Source organism: Eutrigla gurnardus, assembly GCF_963514095.1.
Source record: "Eutrigla gurnardus genome assembly, chromosome: 9".
In the NCBI taxonomy this organism is placed as follows: Eukaryota; Metazoa; Chordata; class Actinopteri; order Perciformes; family Triglidae; genus Eutrigla; species Eutrigla gurnardus.
Window position 1 is genome coordinate 329,131 of NC_139923.1, and position 23,821 is coordinate 352,951.

The 23,821-nt window shown below is 44.0% G+C and overlaps 1 protein-coding gene across 3 annotated transcripts in view; it reads left to right on the forward strand.

Annotated features, from left to right (window-relative positions):
* The window catches only part of LOC311019023 (rho family-interacting cell polarization regulator 1-like), a 102,716-nt gene that overhangs the window by 38,311 nt on the left and 40,584 nt on the right, over nucleotides 1-23,821 (forward strand). For all 3 annotated transcript variants that reach the window (XM_084018184.1, XM_084018183.1, XM_084018185.1), the window contains exons 2-3: nucleotides 4,706-4,829; nucleotides 22,593-22,745. In XM_084018184.1, coding sequence (XP_083874310.1) covers nucleotides 4,732-4,829; nucleotides 22,593-22,745 — 251 coding nt within the window. In that variant the 5' untranslated portion in view covers nucleotides 4,706-4,731. The remainder of the gene's footprint in view (nucleotides 1-4,705; nucleotides 4,830-22,592; nucleotides 22,746-23,821) is intronic.

A 23,821-nucleotide genomic window follows, 5' to 3' on the forward strand; every position in this document is an offset into this window, starting at 1 on the left:
GGAAGTTAGAGAAGGAAGTGCCTGAATGTCCTGGACCCAGTTTGACCCAACTTGTTCTTTTTGTCTGCCTCTGTCTCTGAAGAGTGTTGTTTTCCTTTATCTCTCACTCCCTTCCAACTGCCCATACTTAAACTAGGTTTCAACAGATAATTTACCCCCCCAGGAGGTAAAGTAAGTCATTACACATTTACTCCCATTTAAGAGTAAAATGAATTGTTTGTTTTCTTATTATTATTCAGAGTTCATGTCACTTAAAGGTTTGATGTGAAAATCAGTATCAAAGTAGATTCAGTTACGCTCCAGCTAGAAAACTGCAGCCCTCAGGACTATCTCCCTTTGTTGGATTTCCTGTCAGGAGAGGTTGTTGTGTCTGACTTCCTGTACGATTGTGACATTTCCTGTTCTGTGGGAGGGACGCTGTTTGGCAGTCTTCTTGTAAAGGCCTTTCAGCTGTTTGAAGCAACAGGATGCAGGACACTGGATAGGCCACAGTAGGAAAACACTGCGTTAGCTGACAGAAATGAATGGACTTAACGTTACTCACAGGAACAACAGGTCTTGCTTGTTCTTTGTCTTCCCAGCTGATAAAAAGAGGCATCAGCGAAGATAACATTATATTTGGGATGAAACATAGCCATGTTAGCGAGATGAGAGATGTAGATCCTAGAGAGATGAGTCCGTCTGAAGAGCCGGTTGTTTGTACCGGGTTAATTCACTGAGTCGTTGGAATCGGTTGTTAGCAGCAAATAAGTCGGCTCTTTGTTAAATGTAGAAAGTGTTCCTTTCGTATATGTCGAAGAGGAAGCCCATTTTGTTCTACGGTGTTTAACATACTATAATCTCCTGGTTCACAAGTGCCTCTAGTGCCTATATGGTAGCTCTCAACACTCACCAATCCCACTCAGGCACAATCCCAATTTGAACCAATCCCACTCAGGCTAGCTTTACACAACAATGCTCTCAACACAAACCGCAAAAGTGGTGTTGCGTTCCCACTTTTTATTCCGCGTTTAGAGGAGCGTCTTTGGGTGTAAATCTGCATGCACACGGTGAAGCAAAAGTGTGTGAAATTTGATGTAGTATGCATGCCAGGTAGCTAGGTGGTACTGTGAAGCACTGCCATACAACACCACGAGCGCGCTCATGCGTGGAAACTTCCTTCTACTTCTCTCCTTAGTAGCGCGAAATAGCCCACAGTCGAAAACCAAAACATGGTGAAGAAGCAAAGCAAGACAGACAACTTTGTCTGGACAGACAAGGAGGTCAAGCTATTGCTGCAAACGATGGATGGATGAATAAATGGAGGTATGGATGGATGTATGGATGGATGGATTACAAGGCCACAAAGAATGTGAAGTCGACGCGTATGCTCAGAGCCAGCGTGAGCAGCTCAGAGCACACTTTTGCGTTTTCAACCCTTTAGACGGGAGCGTTTTCAAGATTTCCACTCTGGAAGGTGGGTTCATTTTTTCGCTGTCGCCGTCTAAACGAAAAGCACATCTGATCAAATATTTTGTCAGTTTCACCCGGGACCATTGTCGTGTAAAGCCAGCCTCAGAAGGCCTACTCTTTTGCTAAAAATGCAGCAAATGAAGCCGTGAATATGATTTTGTCATACATAAGTCAACTTTATTTGTATTGCAAGCACATTTACAACTCCTGTTTGGTACAACATATTACTCCGTCAGTAACGACTTGGTGATGAATGAACATTTATTTTTAACTAACTGTTTAACAATAGAGTAAATGGGTAATAAATGAAGGTTTGGTTTGGTAGGTAGGAATAACAGAATCAAATAATGTGCATGAATGGATATTGATTGGTAAACAAGAATTATTATGGAGTTTGGTGATTGGGACAGAGAAAGTGGTCGTAGATCAACGGGGAATGCAAAACCCCTATTTTATGGTATGGAACCACTTATCTAAGGATCCAATTAAGTTTAAAAATCAACTTGCTCCTGATCCTACAAATCTTACATGTCAGATAGGAGGCCTCGCTGTCTTGCTGTTTGCTGATAATAAAGTTGAAAATAATCTTGTTGGCTGTTTGATATTATTCTCAAAGTTATTATTACATGTGGTAAGCAACACTAATGTGGGCAAAAACACTTAGTAAGTTACAAAATATGCAAGAGTAAAAAAATTGAAATCAAACAAAGTAAACGTAAAAGAGAAAAAAGAAGAACGGAAGAAAGTGCGGAGACCGAGACGAGTCAATATTTCTTTCAAACGCCAGTGGGTGTGTTTTGGCAAGAGGACTTCTGCCTCGCAGAACTCTTGTCACTATGGTCAAAAACCTGCTCTTAACATATAATTGTACTTAATAAATCATCACACAGCATTCACAGGGAAAAATGCAAGTTGAAGCATTTCGTACACCAAGTTTAATATTAGTGTACACTTGAATTATGAGTACATTTCAACACACAATAAAATTAAGGATTATAATATTAGCACATATTAGACTAGTTTAATTTCTCAATCTAATCAGATCTTAACTCAAGTAATTATATACTATGACCATGGGGACCTAAATAACTATCACCACAGGATGGCAGTCTGGCTCCATGCTAAAACAGTAAACCCATAAAATAATATATTTGCCATACTTTCTCCTACAAGACTGGGAGTTGACTTTGTTAATTCGCAAATGTGACTTACATAAGACTCACTTCTTCAAGCTCTAATTACATAAATAGTTCACAATGTTTTTAGTTTTGGCTCAAGAAAGTGATAGTCTTTATAGCCACCTCCTCGTTTTTGTGGCTTGACTTCAGAAGACCTACATGCATAATTAATGACCCCCGTGGTTACACCAGTAGATTTTCTCATGCAAGAGTCAACAAACTTCTTTCTTTAGTTGCTAATATGTCTATATGTGCAGGTTGAAATTAGGGGTGAAACCTTGCCATGTCATAAAACATTTTTACCCCAGTTTTCACCCCAAGTCCATTAAAGTTCCATCCCGAGGTTTTGAGGGAGAAGAAAAGACAAAACAGAAAGCAACGCAACAGTTGTTTGTCCTACAGTGGTCAGATGAGATGAGTAGCCAGGTTTATTCCACACTCCAGACTATTGTGCACAGTGAGCCTTGTCAATGAAGTGGTGGATATGAAATTTTAAGTCAAAACGGAAAAGAGATCAATTCAGAAATAGGTAATTCTTCCATGTCGACCTCTGTCTATTCTGCAGGTTTTGTGTAAAATATATTTTTTTCAGAGTTGAAGATTCACAGTGTGTTGGAAAGAGGTGGCAGTCGAAATTTAAATTTAGCATTACTGACTCAAATTGGGAAGGCTCGAAAAGAGGGACCATGATGCACCAATGTAGACACCTTGGCATCACATGTGTTGCTGGATGTTGGAAGTGATTGGTACTTTGAGTCAATTTGGAACAGCCTCAGTCGCAGTTTTTAACCTATGCCATGCCTGGACAAGGAGGGTAAAGTGAAGAGAGAAAGGGTTTTATCCATGGAGGGACAAGAGATGGCGAGACCCCAAACCAGGCCCCCCACGCCCCCAAGCGCAAGCAAGGGGCCCCCAGTGTCCATGCCCACACGCAGAGATGAGAGTTTTTTTCTCCAAACTGTTGCGCTGTAACGCCTTCTCCTGGGTGATGTTGGGACTCTGAAATTCATTGACTTTGATAATCATGAGGGTGTTCTAGTCCCACTCTATGTGAAAGGTGTCCTGACAGGGTCATAAAAAACCCGTCATAATCTATATTTACCGGTCACTTAAATTTTTTAAATGATAATAATGACATATTCAATTGCATTTAATTTGAATTCATTTTTAATGAATATTCAGTCCAAACAAGCTGAACAAATATTCCACACCGTGGATACACACATCAAGCAGTAGAATATGTAACTTTTTCTCCGCAGTAACCAAAACATCCGACTGTGTGGCCCCAGTAGCTACATATGAACAATGAATAGTGAAATATGAACAGTTCACCTGTGGCCTAAACGCACAGTCTCACACCTTCCTCCTGGTCCGCATGGACTTGAATCGCGTGCCTGCTTGCGTCTAACCTCCTTGCTGCCGCTTCCTCGTTCCGCCGAGGCCAAGGGCTGAGTTTGTGCTTCATCTTCATCTGCATCTATCCCTCTTTTTTCACCTCTTTTATCAACATCGTTATTGGGCTTTTTAAAGAAACTTCTGACACTCAACTGCCGTGACATTTTTCTTCTTTTCTATTTTTCTTCTTCTACAAGAGCCAATTACTGTAATATGCTCTTCGCCACCAAGTGGTCAGGGGTGTGAATTGCAATCTGTCAAAATGACGGATGGCCCTCGGATTTTTCCGTCACCGTTTTGAAAAAACGGTCAATGACGGAAAATATTCGGTTAACGCGACCCCTGGTCTAAGGTATATTGTATATAGTATCTCTGTTTATATTTTATGCTGTAGTTGTTGTCATTTTTTATATTTATATTTTATTCTAATATATTATTTTTATTATGAATTCTCTCAATACAGTATATATCTGGTGTTTCTTTTTGGGGGGATGACTGGCAACAATAATTTCTTAGTTTAGGATTAAATAAATTCCAACTATATTTCTATATTTATCATTTTTCCCCATTTCAGTCAGTTTCCTATTTGCCATTTCAGTGTGTACTATGGATGACAGAAAAACATGTTTGATCCTTTGGTCTTGCAGGTGTGTCTGTTAATGGTTCTTTTCCTCGTTCAGGGAGTCCGTCCCGAACTCTCTCGACCATGTCGCTGTCTGTTCGCCCGGCCAGACGCCTCACCTCCAGATCCATCACTAGGAGCCAGAGCTTCACTGGAGTCAACACCTACGACAAGCCCTACAGGTACAAACACACACATACATACATATACATGCTGTGGGGAAGTACACACAGGACATCCTGTCAGGTGAAGCTCAAAAGACAGCGGGTGAATGTGCCTTTTCATTGCGGGAGTATCACTCCTTTTTTCTGCACCGTCATTATTGTAAAAGGTACTGAGATGGAAAGGGGTTACAGAATGTTGCACCTCTGAGATGGCAACGGAGGTTGTCACAGAACCGCATCAGAGGCAAGGCGGCTTTATGAACGGAGCGAGCCGGGAAGCCGGAACAGACCATGACGTTTTGAAGATGTTTTACGTGCGTGACCCGTCAGCAGAGGATTTAACAAGCTCAGAACGTTGATCCGAAGAAGATGGAAAGCTTGCACGTGGCCGCCACTGTATGCAGCAACTTTGCTTGCGGTTGAAGAGTCGTGCAAATATGCAAGATGAGCAAAAGTTCACTTTTCATTGTTGTTGGTACAGTCGAGCTAATTGGATTCCCGACACTCATTTACTCATTGTCACAGCCTCTCTGGTTCCACAACGCCGGGGTGCTTTGTAAAAGGAGACACCATTGCCGCTACACCGCAATCCACATTTCTTTATAAACTTCTGTGGTTATGCCGGGAAAAAAATATGTATGGTAGTCAACAGCGAGAGACAAATATGTTTTTTTTATTGGAAATATAAAAGATATTTTGAGTCCAGAAATTCTCATTTTGTCGTAGTATCATTTAATTTAGTGTGAAACACCATCTCATGGCGCCATCAGAGTATGGCTGCCGTGTCTCTTGCGCCTCCACGACCACCTTTTAGCTATTTTATTATGTTTTTGTTTGACATATGTATGTAAAGTTGCTAGTCTGATAGCGTATGACAGAGACACTTTATTAGAAATTAGAGAATCGACGATCCACCGGCCCACCCCGGAGTATATTCACATTGACCCACTGGTCGCACTAACAGAGGAGTACCATACCAACCCAGTGATGAGACCAAGGCAAAGACGCAACAAACACCGGAAAAGAGGACGCAGAGCTGGAATACTTGTGAGACTCAGGCGACGAGAAACCCGGCCTCCACTCCCCAGTATACTGCTGGCAAATGTTCAGTCTCTGGATAATAAGCTGAGTGAACTCTGGGCTAGAACATCCTTCCAACGTGAGTCAAGAGACTGTAATGTTATTTGTCTAACAGAAACCTGGACACCGAGCGTGCCCGATCACTCAGTTGCCCCCCATGGCTTCTCCGTGTTTTGGGCGGACAGATCAGCTGACCTCTCGGGGAAGAAGAAAGGTGGTGGAGTCTGTTTTTTACCAACAATGCGTGGTGTAGTCCGGACAGTATACATCCCATAAAGCAGTTTTGCTCACCTGACGTGGAGTACTTAATGCTGCTGTGTAGACCATTCTGGCTGCCAAGGGAGTTCACGGCCGTCGTCTTAACTGCAGTCTATATTCCACCACAAGCAAACACGGAGAGCGCACTAAAGGAACTGTATAACTCCGTCACTAATGTTGAGAATAAACATCCACAGGCAGCCTTCATATTTCTTGGAGACTTTAATCAAGCTTCTTAGAGCAAAGGTACTGCCAAAATATTGACAGCATATTAGTTTCAAAACTCGCGGCAGTAAAACTTTGGACCACTGCTATTCCCCCTTCCACAATGCTTACAAACCCCTCCTCCGGCCACCGTTCGGGAAGTCAGACCATGCCTCTATCTTGCTGCTGCCAGCCTATAAACACAAGTTGAAGCAGACAGCGCCCACCATGAGGTCAATCCCCCGCTGGTCCGACCAATCGGATGCTGAGCTCCAGGACTGTTTTGAGCCTGTGGACTGGGAGGTGTCTTTGGAGGCGACAGCTGATATTCACGAATATGCTGACGTAGTGATGTGTTTTGTACTTAAGTGTTTTAAAGACATTGTCCACGTGCAATCAGTCTGTGTTTTTCCCAATCAAAAAGCATGGCTTGACCACTCAGTGCGACTAGCAAGAGACAAAGCCTTTTCCTCTGGGAATTTGGATGAGAGGATAATAGCTCAGTACAACCTTTGCAAGGCAATAAAGCTAGCAAAGAGTAGTATAAGGAAAGAATTGAGAGACAGCTAAGTGGAAATGATTCACGCAGAGTATTGCAGGGCATACATGCCATATCAGACCTCAAGGCAAGACCTAGCTGTACAACTAATGTTTTGCCTACACTGCCAGATGAGCTGACTCTTTTTTATGCCTGGTTTGAAACCACCAACCCGACTCCCCAGAGCAGTCCCCTCAGCAGTGCAAGCACTGCCAATAACACACCAAGCACCTTCTACATCACAGAGGAAGATGTGCGGCGTGCGTTCAAACGGGTGAACATCCGAAAAGCTGCTGGACCTGATGGGATTCCTGGCCGGGTGATCAGATTGCTCTTACATTGTATGTAAATATTGTTTTGTTGGTTAATATGGACTGTACTGGTGATGTAAAGTTGTGGCCACCAGGGGGCATCTGTAAGAATGCACTGCACAGACAAGATATTCCTTTGACCATTTATTGAGTGTAGGTGTGTGTGGTTCTGTAACAAAACAACAGAAAAAAATAATCAGTATGACAATACAGAAATAGCTAACAAAGCAAAGTAGACACAAATTACAATGGTGTTACTATGACTGACAAATTGGATACAAAACCTAGGAGTGACATAATTACTGAAAAACATGACATATCTATCCAAACTACAAATAAGTGACATGCAACAATATTGACAATCACATAACACACAGTAGCTCACATTGTACGAAGAACACTTATTAGCTCAAGGCTTGTGAAGCAACACGTCTATAACAGTATACATCATATTAATAACACAGAAATAACGAGCGCATTGAACAGCGCTCCGCCCCGCCATCTTGTAAACAACAGGTGGCAACACGTTCAACATAATTACCAGGCAAGACAGTTAAGAAAGATAAAACTAAAGTAAACATATAATAGGTGAAAACAATCTCTACTTACACGGTGTTAACACGCACACGGCCCTCACACATGAAAAGGAACAAAAACACAGACGATGTTCTCAACTCTCTAGCACCGGCACTCTAATCCAAACCTTTACGCACAGGTCTCCAGCGGTATTCCTCTGCGCTGAACTGAACTGAACCATGTACGTCACCAACACAGCCGTTAGCTTAGCTTACTAGCTACCTAGCTAACGTAGCTTGGTACTTCTTGAGCACTGACTGAGTCTGTAGCACCGATTATAAAAAACTGACCAAGCATTCTGTGCCAATTTTCAGTACTTGACATTGACAACTCATTTTATATACGATCAAACAGGATAAATACCCGTTTCTTCTGTTCAACCAATCCAAAATGTACTAAAGCCTCTGATTGTCTCATTAAAGCAGTGGTCCCTGTCATGTTTAATGCTACTGCTGCAAGCAGGACCTTTATTTTGATACACCGAAAAAAACAGATGTGGAATGGATCTATCATAACAATAAAGTTTGGCTAGCAAAAAACTCCCAAGTGAACTACATGTATCTGCAATTATTACATATATATAGCAAGTCACAACATGTGTCAGACCTTGTGTCAACCTACCTGATACGTGCCGCCAATTTAAACAACATGCCAAGCTCATGTTCACGGGCCCGCTAAAAAAGAGAAGAGGTTTTCTCCTACTGTAGATCGGGTCAGAATATAAGTAACACATGTACACTGACGGAGGACTATGCTTAATTGCTAAAGACTTACTACGATGGATTTGCAGCATACCTCACGCTAACCCCATATTCGCCAGATACAAACTTTGTCACCGAGAAATTGCCAAGAAATGGTCAGAGACCACAATTATAAAACTGAGTGCCCAGCAAAGGGGAAACAGTACTTAAAGTGCCGAAAATTCAACCAGTTTGCTAGAGCATGTAAATCAAACTCCCGTACTCCAAACATAACTGGATAAAGACATGGGGCCCTAGTTTCGTAGACAAGGCGCAGTCAGCTTTCAGTGCACCTGCGCCGCGCCGACAGGGTGTGTCCGCCTGGACTTTGCAAGTTTCGTGCACCGCGCAGGCTCGCGCAGGCACACCTCCCGTCTCGCCCACCGGCGCAAGTGGGAAAGAGGGAGGAGAAGAAGGCGTGAGTGGGAGACGAGGAGGAGACGAGGCGTGGACTGGAATTAATACAGCCGATTCAGATCTTCACCAATCAAATGAGCTCCTCTCCTCTCCTTTAATGCTTTAGGGGAGGTTCAGTGCAAGTTCAGTCATTTGACAACCCGATGACAGAAGCAGCGCCGCTGCTCCCACCCCGCGCATCACGCGCTGTGCGCGCGTATCATAATAATAACAATGCCCATGTTGGGGTTGTAGCAGGAGCAGATTTGGTTATCAACAGTTAACTATCAATATCAATATGATTATCTGTATTAATAATTATATTTAATATATTATCATGATATAATCATGAATAAACGGGGCACCACCCTGGGATCAGGGAAAAGATAACCTAAAACTGTATTCAGTCTCAATATAAAAGGTTTTATACTCACATGCCAATCATCGTGATCATTGGCATGGAAGCATAAAAACAATCTAACAATTAAGAAGGGCGTGAAATTCAAGCACTAGCCTTCACAACCTGCTGTTATCCAGTGACATATACACAACAAGCACAAGAGACCGCTAGTTATAACATAATAAGATTTATCAAAATCAGTAATAATGATCACAATCAATAACACTGCAATTAACAAAGCCTTATTACCTAACTACCTAACACACAAAGCTAAGCTTAAACAAAGGGGGATACACATGTGGAGTGTGTGTGTGTGTATGTGTGTGCGTGCGTGCGTGTGCGTGTGTGCGCGTGCATGTCGAGAGAGAGAGAGAGAGAGAGAGGGAGAGATGGCTATGGGCGGCCACCAGATGGAGCTATTCCTCGCAGGGGCGGAGCCACTGAGGTTCGATGGGGTAGCGAGAGAGAGAGAGAGGTGGAGCTTTTCCTCGCAGCGGTCAGGGGCGGAGCCACTGAGGTCCGATGGAGTAGCGAGAGAGAGAGAGAGATAGCCGTATGTAGCCACCAGATGTAGCTATGTCCCTAGCGTCCGCCGGGAACAGCTGGCTTAGGACACGTGTGTGCGGCGTGTATGTGTGTGTGTGTGTGTTAGCGGGACACAAACAAAGAGGGAGAAAATACGCGAGCGATATTCCGAGGCCCAGAAGCCGTGCCACTATCACACGGGCTCGCGTGAATGAACTGGCGTTTATTCCGCGAGACCGGTCTTTTAACTGATAGTAGAGGCTTTCTGAGCTCGCGAATATGGCGGAGGTTAGTCGAAAACACTGTTACAGAGATCAACCCAGCTGCGTGGGTACACGATCAGCATTCACATACAGCAGCACATGAACAAAACGGACTCGGCGATCCGCGATCAGAACTTAAAACGCATTAACAAGAATTACAAGCATGTCCTACACTATCGAATCTCTGCTTCTGCCCAGACAAATAGCCTCTTACTTTTGTCGATGTGAGATGCGTCGATGTGAGGGTTTCGTCCCGTGCGGCGATGGCGTTCCTTGACGCCGGCAACGGACAGTAGTTCGTGGGGCGCTCTTTCAGCGCCGGATCCAATTGGTTGAAGAAAACCGTTAGTTATTCTTCCTTCTGCAGGAACAATCGCGTGGCTCGGCGATTTAGTCAGCTGATTTCAGACAAAGACGGGTCGAGTTATCCGTTCTGCTGGCAGCTGGGACGAAGAAAGTTTTCTTCTTACCGCGGGGAACGGGAGAGTCGCGCTGTCGCGGTGGTCTCCTCGGGATCCAAAATGATAAACAAAAGAAAAATAAAACGAGTAGAGAAAAAGAGGGGAAAACAGTCTGTTGCTCGTCCAGCGAGTTTGGGGGAAAGACTGCGGCCTAGGACAAAGGGAAACGCTGCAGACGTAACCTTCACCTCCTGGCGTAACGCGAGTTACATTGGAGAGAGAACGTTTTTCTGGTGGCCGCGGGATTTATAGCTCACGGCTGGTCCGGGGGACCCCCTGGAGTCCCATGCAGTCGCCAGCCAATAGAGCGCCAGCTGTGTGAAGTCAGATCCCGTGACCAGGTGGAGGTGACACTAAAATGGTGGTTGTAGTTTTTTATCTCCTTTGTCCCATTGTCTGGCCGCATTGTGTAGGCTTTGTAGGCCGCATTCTGTAGTCCTAACGGTTAGGTCCCAACACCCATATTATAAAAAACAGGAGAGAGAGAGGGAGATGTTTTGGTCCGAGAGGCTGAGTTTCCGTTACGCGTGCCATCCGCCTTTGATCTGACGTCAGATGTGACGGGACAATCTATATAGATATAAATTCACGTGTTGATTCAATTAGTTGCATTAAATAGTGTTTGTTGTGATTATTTATTGCATTTAAATGTGCCTGGAACTGTGGAAACCTGCCTGTGAGGTCTCGGTGACGTGTGCGCACTGCGCGCAGTCAGCCGAACTTCCACTCCGCCAGCTGTGATTCGCATTGAATGAATGGACTTTATTTACGCCTTGCGCCGAAAGTAGACCAGGTTGGAGCTGGCGAGCTTTCAGCGCAGTCTCGGCGAGGCTTTTTGCCACGAAACTTCCGCTACGCCAAGCTGAATCTGTGACGCCTCCCCCTGCTGCGCCGCCACACCCATCTTGGCGCGGGCGATCCACCAAACTGCCAAACTGACGGTGCGCAAGGCTGCGCGGGTCGAAACTTGCATTGCGCCGGCTCCGCCACCCTGCGCCGCCCTGCGCTGCGCCACGAAACTAGGGCCCATGTACTCACTGTTGAACAAACCAGATCTGTTTGTGGATGCTGTCACAGCAGAGGAGGGAGATAAGGATTATGCATGCAGACATAAAACTGGGACCACAGAATGTAAAATTGACATTCAAATTACACACCGGAGCACAAACAGGTGTGATAACTGCTAAAGACTTTGATGAGCTCATGTCCAGTACACCACTGCTGAAAGTGAAACGTAAGCTACTTGGCTATGGAGGTCACCCACTGAAAGTGAAAGGTTACTGCAACCTGGAAAGAAAATACAAGGACAAGTTAATAACAGAGAGGTTTCACATCATAGACTGCAATGCCCACCTCTCCTAGGCTACAAAACGTGTAAAGCGCTGGGACTTATCAAGGTTGTATATGCAGTCACCAACGCCAACAAGAAAGAGCATGACTCCCAGTCGGCTGACATACTGAGCGAGTACTCGGATGTTTTCAAAGGCATCGGTGTATCCCAGGGTGAGTGCAGTTTAAGAATAGATCCTAGCGTAGCACCAGTAGTTTGCCCACCAAGGAGGGTGCCATTTGCCCTCAGAGACTGTCTAAAAGCAGACAACATGGAAAGAGAATATGTAAAATGACTGAGCCTACCTAGTGGGTTAACGCCCTAATAATGTGTGAAAAACCCAAAACACACAAGCTCAGAGTATGCCTGGATCCATGGCCCTTGAACAAGGCAGTACTGAGGCCATACTACCCCCTACCCACATTTGAGGACGTAACATCAAAACTGGCTGGAGCAAAATACTTCAGCATCTTGGATGCAAAATCAGGCTATTGGGCAATCAAGCAACAAGCTCAGTGAGGAGTCGTCGCTGCTCACCACCTTTAACACCACATTTGGCATACTAGTGTGCTTGTTAATCGGCACCGTCACCCAGCCCTAGTAGCTATGTCCCATGACAAAAGTAGCGTTATCTTATCTGATGTGTTTTATTCAGCAACTCTATTTATCAGCAGGGAAGAGGAAGAAGAAGCATGACCTGTTGTTAGTGTGACAACAGTTCATGTAACGTTACATCCTTGCAGGGACGTCACTAAGATTTAAAGACAGGGGGGCTTAGCCCCCAGGAGAAACATCTTTTTAGTACTGTACAAGAACAACAACAAGTGAAGAATTCCAGCTAGTAACAAGTTAAAAGCAACAGACATTGTCTTCTTCCATTCTCTTCTGTTGAACAAGACAACAACACTGATTATGTAAATGTATCTTAAAGTGATACCATATCTGATTCCTCTCTCCATTAGATAAGCTGCAGGTCTAAAGAATGTACTTTAATTACACCAATTAATGTCCTGGAGATTGGTTCAATCAAAGTGTGATTTTGCTCAATTTTTCTGTCATGAAGTATACAGTCGAATGAACCAAGACTGGTTTTAAAGGTCACAGTGAAATCTGACAACATAAATGTGAACATTACCCAAATAACTGTATTTAGTATGTATTTATTATGTATTCAGCAAAATGAGGATATAGTGTGTGTAAAAAAATCAGACAAACAAAAAGACAAATGGGCTTTACTGAAATGCTTATTCATAAAGTATATTATTTCTACAGACTATGCTATAATCCTAAAATGTTGTTTACCCTTTCATCAGTATGAGATTATTCTGAAAATAAAGACTTGGAATTATGCATTTTCACCAAATACTGCATACAAAGTAGACGTACTTGTTGTGACATCACCTATTGGTTTGTGGACTACAGTTTTGAAGCCTTGATTTATGCATTTTGGCCATTGTCATGTTGGAATTGTTGCAGCTAGTGAAAGACCATATTTGGACTGCGGAGGAGCGATGGGTGGATCTGACAAACATGAGCAGCAGAGTGGCACCCCGAGCAGCAACCTTACTGCATTTGGCTCCATCTGGCTTCTTGTGTGAAGCTGTTTACAAAGTTAGCTTCCATAATTTAAAGGTCCCCAACTATACTGATTTTCATCAATTTCACACAGCTGTCAGAGGTCCAACAACACTGTATTCGATATGCATTGCCCCAAACCCATCTGTGGTCCTGAATTTCAGCTGTCTAAAAGTTGCTCAAATGAGCTCTCCTGAGAAAAGGCTGTGCCTGCACCTTTAAATGCTAATGAGCTCCGTCTGTCAACGCCTACTTGGAGAGCAACGGAAAGGATGCCGCTTACGCTAGCGGCAGTATGTGCCAATGTTTACGTGGATGTATCGCTATGGCTTGCCTATGTGGCTCAGGTGAGGTTGCTGGGTCCCATATGGTTGGGACAGATCCTTTTACGAGGGTCAGTGTCAAGGCAAATCCAGCTTTGTACTGACCCTCGTTACTGAAGCAGTCCGATGTGAAGTGGTTAGCACACACATACAAGCTAACACAGACCGTAGCCGGCACATTGTCATTAAAAATTAAACGCAACCACTGTCTCTTCTGTTCTTCTGTAGCTGGGACAGAATAAAAGTACTTATGTTGATTTGTACAACCAACAACAGAGCAATTTGCATGTCTAGCTCTGAGCGACGACATTGTGAAACACCGCTATCTCACCGCAGGACACACCGAACTTCACCTTGGTGATGAACGCCCCCTCTCAGATATCTCCTATCATCAGAGGAGTTCGGCCTTTCAGGACACACCGTACTTCACCTCGGTGATGAACGCCCCCTCTTGGATATCTCCTATCATCAGAGGAGTTCGGTCTATGCAAATGACTCCCTTCATTACGTAGCGACGGGAGCTGAATCTGAACAGCCCGTAGGAGCACCATTGTACCAGTAGGTGGGGCTGCAGAGACCTTGCAGGAGTTGCTTGTCTTCCTCATTCTGGGAGTTTACAAGCTCAGGGAGGACCAGTTTATTTCAATTAAATTAAATTAAATTAAATTTTATTTATAGTGTCAAATCACAACAGAAGTCATCTCAGGACACTTAACGCATTGAGCAGGACTAGAATACGCTCAAAATTTCAAGAGTCAACACAATTTCAAAGTCCCAAAAACACCCAGGGGCAAGCGTTACAGCGACAGTGGCGAGAAAAAATTGCCTTAATAGGCTTTTAGGCAGAAATCTTATGCAGCCCAGGCCCTTGGGTTCCAACTGCATTTGGTGTTGGTAGTATAGTAGTAGTAGCATTAACAGTAGTGGTGGTATTAACAGAAGCAATAGTATCAACAGTAGTAGTCCATGGCAGCAGGCACAGCCACGCCGAGATGGATCCATCCCAACCACATCGCCGTAGACCAAAAAGCAGGAGTAGTTGAGCAGTCACACAGCGGGCAGGTGGAGCTAGAATGCGGTGTTTCCAGCGTCAGACCGGTTAGCAGTCTGCATCGGTCAGGACCTCAGTGGACTCTGCTGGACCAGAAAGCATAGCCAGACTCCCGGGAGTGATCCCGGGAGTAGTCAAGTTAGTAACAGTAGAGATGCCGATTTTAGTCAATTACTTTAATTAAAAATACTGGCGGTAAGAGGCAAACAAGACCACAGCATCGGTGCAGTCAGGATCAGGTTCCACCACGGTCCAGGGAGACCTGCTAGGCGAGAGAGCACAGGGACTCCGGGGGAACATACACAGAGAAAGCGCGAGAGAGAGAGAGAGAGAGAGAGAGAGAGAGGCTCAGTGTGTCACTATAATCCCCCAGCAGTCTAGGCCTATAGCAGCTTAACTAAGAGCTGGCTCAGGGCAAACCTGAGCCAGCCCTAGCTATAAGCGGTGTCAAAGAGAAAGGTTTTAAGCCTACTCTTAAATGTGGGAACAGTGTCTGCCTCACGAACCAGAACCGGAAGACGGTTCCACAGAAGAGGAGCTTGATGGCTGAATGCTCTGGCCCCTGTTCTAATTTTGGAGACTTTAGGAACTACAAGTAACCCTTTATTCTGAGAGCGTAGTGCTTTAGGAGGACAGTAGGGTTTAATGAGCTCTTTAAGATATGATGGTGCCTGACCATTAAGAGCCTTGTAAGTGAAGAGAAGGATTTTAAATTATATTCTGGATTTTACTGGGAGCCAGTGCAGAGAAGCTAATACAGGAGAAATGTGATCCCTTCTTCTGGTTTTAGTCAGAACACATGCCTTAGTCATCAACACATGCCTGGAGTTTAACTAGCTGATTGGTTTCTTCAGGCTTGATCGACAGATATAACTGAGTATCATCAGCATAACAATGGAAGTTTATAGAGTGTCCTGTAATAATGTTGCCTAAAGGAAGCATATATAAGTTGAAAAGAATTGGTCCGAGCACAGAACCTTGAGGAACACCGTATTCAACTTCAGTGTGCCTGGAGGATTTTTCATTGACATGCACAAACTGAGATCGATTGGATAAATAGGACTTAAACCAGCTTAATGCAGTTCCTTTGATGCCAATTCATTTTTCTAGTCTACATATAAGAATCTCATGGTTAAAGGGATAGTTCAGAATTTTGGACATAAGACCTATTTTCCAAGTGAGCCGGTGTGTTCGAGACGTCTGGAGACGTTTTCAAGAAATTTCATTCAGTTCTTCAAGTTGCCGAGTTCGCTTATGCTATGGCTAGCGCAAGTCAATCGTTCTAGCTAGCATGGCATTAAAAACAGTCTGCCCACTCCACAGTGCACCCGAGGCAAATCAATTAAAACACTAGACTGTCGATGTACATATCTGTGTTGATAGAATAATATTTGAAACAAAACTAACCATGCATCGCATAAATCATCCATTTTTTGAGGAACTAGTTTCTCAGCAGCAGCGGAATTTTACTTTGCTCCGTCGGACTCAAAACTCTAAGACGCGCTGCCCGAAATACTCAAAACAGCGCTCACTCAAACACCGGGCAGCCCACGGCCACGCGAAGCCACAATTACGCACCGTGAACCCGGACCACTGCTCCGTCCGGAGAACCGTAAACCCTTGGACGCGTTGCAGGGATTCCCTCCGGTAAATAGACACATGAACACCGCCGAATATTCGGGCCTCGTGCCCTCAGAGCTGGGTGAAAAGCCCTTGGACCGCAGACCGCGAATCCACACATGCGGACTCTCAAAACTCTTAAGACGCGCCGCCCCAAATACTGCCCGTAAATAGGCAATCGAACCGGGACGAATTGTCGGTACTCATGCCCTCAGACCTGGGTGAAAAGCGATTGGACCTCACGCAAACACCGGGCAGCCCACGGCCACGTGAACCCACAATTACGCACTGCGAACCCGGACCTCTGCTCCATCCGTAGACCCGTAAACCCTCGGACGCGTTGCGGGGGATTCCCTCCTGGCACCACCAGTCTCCGTTTGTTTCGGTCCCGGTTCTCAGCTCCAGCGGGGGCTATCTCGGTCTCCACAGACGCTCGTTCACGTTCTGCCCTTTGAGCATCCCTCTCGCGCAATTCTTCCTCTGTATATTCAGGCTCAGGTATGGTTGGGTTTGGGTGGAAAAAAAACTCCTCATCAGAGTCTTCAAAAGTTTCAGTATATTCTCCAAAAGTGGCCATTTCTGTGAGATTGAAGAAACTAGCACTGCAGGCTACTCTGCGTCTGTAGCAATGACAGCAGGTAAACAAACTATTATAGAACCGGTAAATGCTAGGTGATATCTGTCCGCCGCTGCCATAGCCTACTAGGAAGTATGACACGCTGCTGCTGCTACTGAGACATAAATCCTTAAAAATGCAAGGTTGGTTTTATTTCAAACATTCTATCAACACATATGTACATCGATAGTCTGCCGTTACAATGGATTTGCCTCGGGTGCACTGTGGGGTGGGCAAGACTGTTTTTAATGCCATGCTAGCTAGAACGATTGACTTGCACTAGCCATAGCATACGCAAACTTGGCAACTAGAAGAACTGAATTCAATTTCTTGAAAACGTCTCCAGACGTCTCGAACACACTGGCTCACTTGGAAAATAGGTCTTATGTCCAAAATTCTGAACTATCCCTTTAATGGTGTCAAATGCAGCACTAAGATCTAGCAGAACAAGTACAGAAACCAGTCCTTTGTCAGAAGCAATAAGAAGGTCATTTGTAATTTTCACCAGAGCTGTCTCTGTACTATGATGTACTCTAAATCCTTACTGGAAGTCCTCAAGTAGACTGTTATTGTTGAGAAAGTCACACAGCTGATTGGCGACTACTTTCTCAAGGATCTTAGAGAGAAAAGGAAGATTTGATATTGGTCTGTAGTTTGATAAAACCTCTGGATCTAGAGTAGGCTTCTTAAGAAGAGGTTTAATTACAGCTACTTTAAATGACTGTGGCACATAGCCTGTTAATAAAGACACATTGATCATATCTAACGCGCTAACTAAGTGTAAGACTTCTTTCAGTAGCCCCGTTGGTACCGGGTCTAGGAGACAGGTTGAAGGTTTAGAAGAAGAGATCATTGACGTTAGTTGGTTTAGGTTGATTGGAGAAAAGCAGTCTAAATATATATCAGGTCTTAATGCTAGTTCTAAAACTCCTGAGTTTGAGGGTAACGCGGTTCCAATTGAAGGCAAGATGCAAGTAATTTTGTCGCGGATTGCTAGAATTTTATCATTAAAAAAGTTCATAAAGTCGTTACTACCAAGATCTCTAGGAATGCATGGCTCAGTAGAGCTGTGACTCTTCAGTACTGGTTACTAGGGATGTCCCGATCCGATATTTGGATCGGATCGGCCGCCGATATGAGCAAAAAATGCATATCGATATCGGATCAGCCTGCACGGGAAAATCCCGATCCGGACTCCCGATCCAGTTTTTTTTTTTTTTTCAAAACTCCAGTCCGTGTTTTCCAGCGCACCGATGTAGGTAATCCATTCCAGTTTTTTTCCATTTTTCCCAAGAGTCCGGTCCGCGTTTTCCAGCACACCTAGCGCACACCTCGCGACCTGTCCAGCATCCACTAAACAACAACAAGACGGACTTGTGTGCATGTCCATTGTACAGGCCATAAAATCAATACGCCCAAAATAAGCCACCTATCAATTCATTCATAAATCATTAATCATTTACATTAGGAGCGCCTCCGCGCAGCACAGTAGACTTGCTCCGCAAGACGCGCAGCCACAACAATCCTCGCCGCGCGCTCCCGCTACGTTCTTCTTTGTGTACTTTACGCGCTTGATGTTGTTCTGATGCCGTTCCGCCTCGATAAACCACCACGATGTCGCTTTCTACTTTGAAAACACGGAAAGTTGACACTGTATTTTGATAAGCTGTTGCACTCTTCAGACTCGTGGTGTGAGCGGAACCGGACCGGTACCCGAACCGGACCGGCTTCCGCGCTGCCTGCCTGCACAGATCCACTCGTGCGCACATGCGCTGATGCAGGTCGAGTGTTGTCGATAAATATATGCACTCCTTCAAAACAGCATCAAGCCATATTGTGTGTGTAGTATTAGGACGTGATGACGTGTGTACGGGCTAAAGCCCGTTTGGGCTGGAGCAGTGTGAATGCAAAGCAAGGGACTCCCTGTGGGAGGAGGATTGTTTTTGATAGTTATATTTCTACCTGAATTTCTATTAACTATTAAGCTGTTGAGAAAACCTATAACTTATATTTTACTTGATAAAATAAGACAATACATGCACTCATGTAGTTCCCTATTAAGAATAAACAGGTCAGCTTCTCATTACCAATCATTGTGGATTATTCAAACTAACCTATTTAAGTTGGCTAGTTGTTCTTAAGAGTAAAACCCTTTTTAACATGAGTCTGACAACAAAATAAGTAAATATCTTTAATCTTTAATACATGCTTGGATCGGCCGGTATCGGTATCGGCCGATACTAAAAGCTAAAATATCAGTATCGGATCGGAAGTGCAAAAAGCTGGATCGGGACATCCCTACTGGTTACAGTACTGAAAAGAAATCTAGGGTTGTTTTTATTTTCCTCTATTAAAGATGAGTAGTAGGCTGCTCTGGCATTACGGAGAGCCTTCTTATACGTTTTAAGACAGTCCTGCCAGACTAGGCGGGATTCTTCCAGTTTGGTGGAGCGCCAGTCAAGTTTACGCAATTTTTGTTTTAATTTACGAGTTTGGGAGTTATACCAGGGAGCTAACTTCCTATGCTTTGTTGCTCCGCTAAAACAGAAAACTATAGAGTCGAGAGTCGTTCGCAGTAGGCTTCCAGATTCATCTATAAGAGAATCGATCTGGGAGGGACTAAGATTAACATAGAAGTCCTCCGTTTCATTAAGACATGGAAGTAAACTCAAGACTGGCGGAATTACTTTATATACCTATACCTTAAACTTAGCTACTGCTCTATCCGATAGACACAGAGAGTAGTAGCTTTTTCCCAGAGGAGCGAAGTCCAGCAGCAATAAGTCAAAGGTTATCAAGTAATGGTCAGATAAAGAAGAATTTTGAGGAAAGATTATTAAGTTTTCGATTTCAACGCCATAAGATAAGACGAGGTCGAGAGTGTGGCTATGACAGTGAGTTGGTTTCTGTACACTCTGACTGAAGCCAATAGATTCTATTAAGGAAGTAAATGCTACACTAAGGCTGTCATTTACAACGTCCACATGGACATTAAAATCCCCCACAACAATTACTTTATCTGATTTAAGGACTTAACTTGATAGCAACTCAGAGAATTCAGATAGGAATTCAGAGTATGGACCAGGAGCACGATACACAATAACAAACAGAATTGGCTGCATTGTTTTCCAGTTTGGGTGCGAAAGGCTCTCGAATGAGTTATAATTTAGTTTTGGTTTCGGATTGATTGACAGGCTTGAATCAAAAATGGCTGCAACTCCTCCGCCACGTCTGCTGCCTCGAGTATTAATATGGCTGGGAGGACTAGCTTCGTTTAAGCAAACATAGTCTTCATCACGCAGCCAGGTTTCAGTCAGGCAGAATAAATCAATATGATTATCTGATATTAAATCATTGACTAATACTGCTTTAGATGAGAGAGATCTAACGTTTAAGAGTCCACATGTAATTCTCTTATTTTGTTTTACTACATTGGAAGTGCTAATTATTATTCGGTTTTCATGTGAAATCCCTCTTCTGTTGGACCAAATTAATTTGGTTGGTCGGGGGACAGACACCGTTCTTATGTGGTTTTGGTTTTGGGTGGGTGACTGCTCTAAAGGAGGCGCAGAGAAGTGTGTAAGACTGCAACTCTGCTTCCTGGTCTCAACACTGGTTTGTCATGTTTTAGGACTACCAATGAGATCAGCGATGTTTCTAGATAGGAGAGCAGCTCCATCCAAAGTGGGGTGGATGCCATCTCTCCTAATCGGACCAGGTTTTCCCCAGAAAGGCTGCCAAATATTAACGAAGCCCACATCATTATCTGGACACCACCTCGACAGCCAGTGGTGGAAAGATGACATGCGGCTATACACGTCATCACTAGTAAAGTTTGGCAGGGGACCAGAGAAAACTACGGAGTCCGACATCGTTTTTGCATATTCGCACACCGAGCCAACATTAATTTTAGTGACCTCCGATTGGCATAATCGGGTGTCATTAACGCCGACGTGAATAACAATCTTACTGTATTTACATTTATCCTTAGCCAGCAGTTTCAATTGAGCTTAGATGTCGCCCGATCTGGCCCCAGGGACACATTTGACTATGGTCGCTGGTGTCGCTATTTTCACGTGTCTCACTATGGAGCTGCCAATGACCAGAGTTGGCTTCTCAGCGGGTGTATCGCTGAGTGGGAAAAATTGATTAGACACGTGAACATGGTGGTTAACCGTGGGCTTCGGTTTAGACCTATGCCTCCTTCGGACATTCACCCAGCCTCCCGGCTGCTTGAGGTTTGCCGGGGGACGGCTAGCTGCTACGCTATGTTGGTCCGCACCGTGTACAGCTAGCATCAGCTGGCTGGTTACAGCGGCAGCCGACGGAGGATTGTTGGTGCGGAACCGCGCTTCCAAATCATTTATCCTCGCCTCCAAAGCAAAAAGTGAACTACATATATTACATGTACCCTTATCAGTAAAGGAGGCAGAGTAGTAGCTGAACATCAGACACACCGGGCAGGAGAGAAGAGAAGGAGGACAGGGAAAAAGAGAAGCCATCGTAGCCGCTAGGCTAGCTGTTGCGCTAAAGTAGCTAGCAGAGATAGCGCGTAAACAACAGCAAATTTAGTGAGGCAACTCAGAGAGTGAGCGATATGTCTGCTGAAGCAGGGAAAGCGTGTGCTTAGTTTAAACTTGGCGGTAGTTAGCCGCTGAACAGGGAAACTACGTTAAATTAACAGAGTTAGGCTAGAGAGAAAAACACAGCCTGTAGCGACTATCACGGAGAAACAGGAAATGACGCAAAGCGCTTACCGTCAGAGAAGTCTCTCCAGGATTGGTCTATAGGTGTAGAGACCAGAGAAAACATTTTTTTCATAATATGGGACCTTTAAGGTCAAGTTAAAAGTCATCTTAGTAGCTAATTGCATTGGTAGCATGGTAGCATTGTATGGATGGTAGCGACACCATCACAAGGTAGCAACGCCCTAAAGCTTACACTGCTTTATATTCTATTTGACTCTAAATGGGATCATAATTAACTAAATTAACATCATGCTTTATTGAAGAAGACTTGAAACTAGCGGTTGAGACAACAAAATTCATGTTTACAATATTTACTGAGATAATAAATCAAGTGAGAAGTAGGGTCAGTTCAAGGTACTTCAGCGTTGGCTTCACTTTTCAGAGAGAAGTTGCCACCTTTTCCAGTCTCTCACTAATATGAGGAACTATTGTAGAGCTCTGGTCAACCACAGACACAGGATACATGATTTGTGTCCTCCATTTCTGATTTAGTGACATCAGGATGACAGGAGGAGATTCTAAACCATGATAGGCTTTTGACACAGCAGCACATCTTTCTCATTTGATTTATATTAACGCCAATGACGTAAATTTTGTGCATTCGCATCATCGCCTCATTCACACCGCCCGATGCCACCTGGTATGGATTGGCATCCTTGCCATGATTTTGTTTGCAATAGCGCCACATGAAAAATGGTGTGACTGAAGTTGTCAGTCTAATGTGATATGATAATGCTTTTTAATCAAGCTGTTTGTGATGTTGCAGGAACCTCTCAGTGTTCAGCACTCCAGGTCTCAGCAGGAAGCCCAGCAGAGCCGGCAGGATGTTTACTATGTCCACCAAGTCCAACCCACCACCTAAGGTTCCTAAACCAGAGCGAATGGATCAGGTCTATGAGGCCTTGAAGAAAGGCCTTCAGTGAGTACAGCCACTCATATTTACATTTAGGAACTGTATGCTTTCATTTTTATGGATCATGTCCATGACGCAGCACTAGTGACTCACTGACTGATACTGAAATCCAATGTACTCTGCCCCTAGTAGTGTTGCACAGTAGGCCTATACCGAAAACATAGAAAAAGAGTGAAAAAAGTACTAGAAAAGTATTGCGATACCCTGCTGTTACAAACAGTCCGATACCACGTTTTATTACGTTTTATTAGAAGGCAGAAGTCAACAAATGAAGTTAAAATAATATTAAAGCAGGACATGAACTGCTCCCCAGGTGCACAGTCCGGCTCTAAGCTGTGTCTCTATCAGCAGAACTCCATTAAAAAAACAAGGGAAATTAAAACTGCAAGCAGTGATGTGACGGGCCCTTGCTCATATGCGGTCATGGGGTGCCTGCGGTCACCTGGCAGTGTTGCAGCCGCCTATCTGTGCCTCCTTGTAGCTGAAGCTAAGACACAATTGATTGACATTCAAAGCCATGTATCTCCCTGAGAGCTCTCTGAGGCGCATGTGAAGTGAGGAGCAGATCAGACAATGTATAAAGTCACACAAAATCAGAGAGGAAACACTGAAGTTACAACAGCTTTGATGTTTCTGGCGAAGGTTCAAAATGGCAGTACGGTCATGGCATCACCCTGGCCACGCCCTTTGTTATTCTGAGGATCTTTTTTTTTTACAACTTTATTTATAATTTTTCAATATTGAAAACATTCAAATAATTGTTTAAGCATTTCTTACAGAAGTTGTGACCCCATCCAGGTGGCATCCCATCAAACACATCTACTTAAACACTCACATACCAAACAGGTAAACAAAAACATCAAGGGAAGGAAACAAACATACACCAGTACAAGAAAAAAAAACACACTAGAATAAAAAGGCTCAGACTAATCTGTGTTGATCGTTGTGGTAATAACACCAACATTCTGGACCTCTGGTATAAAAATACAGGTCCCAACAGTCAGAATATGAGCATTGAGGAGACTAGGACAGTAGCCAAAGAGAGAGAAAGGAAAATAAATTAATTAATGAATAACGACAGG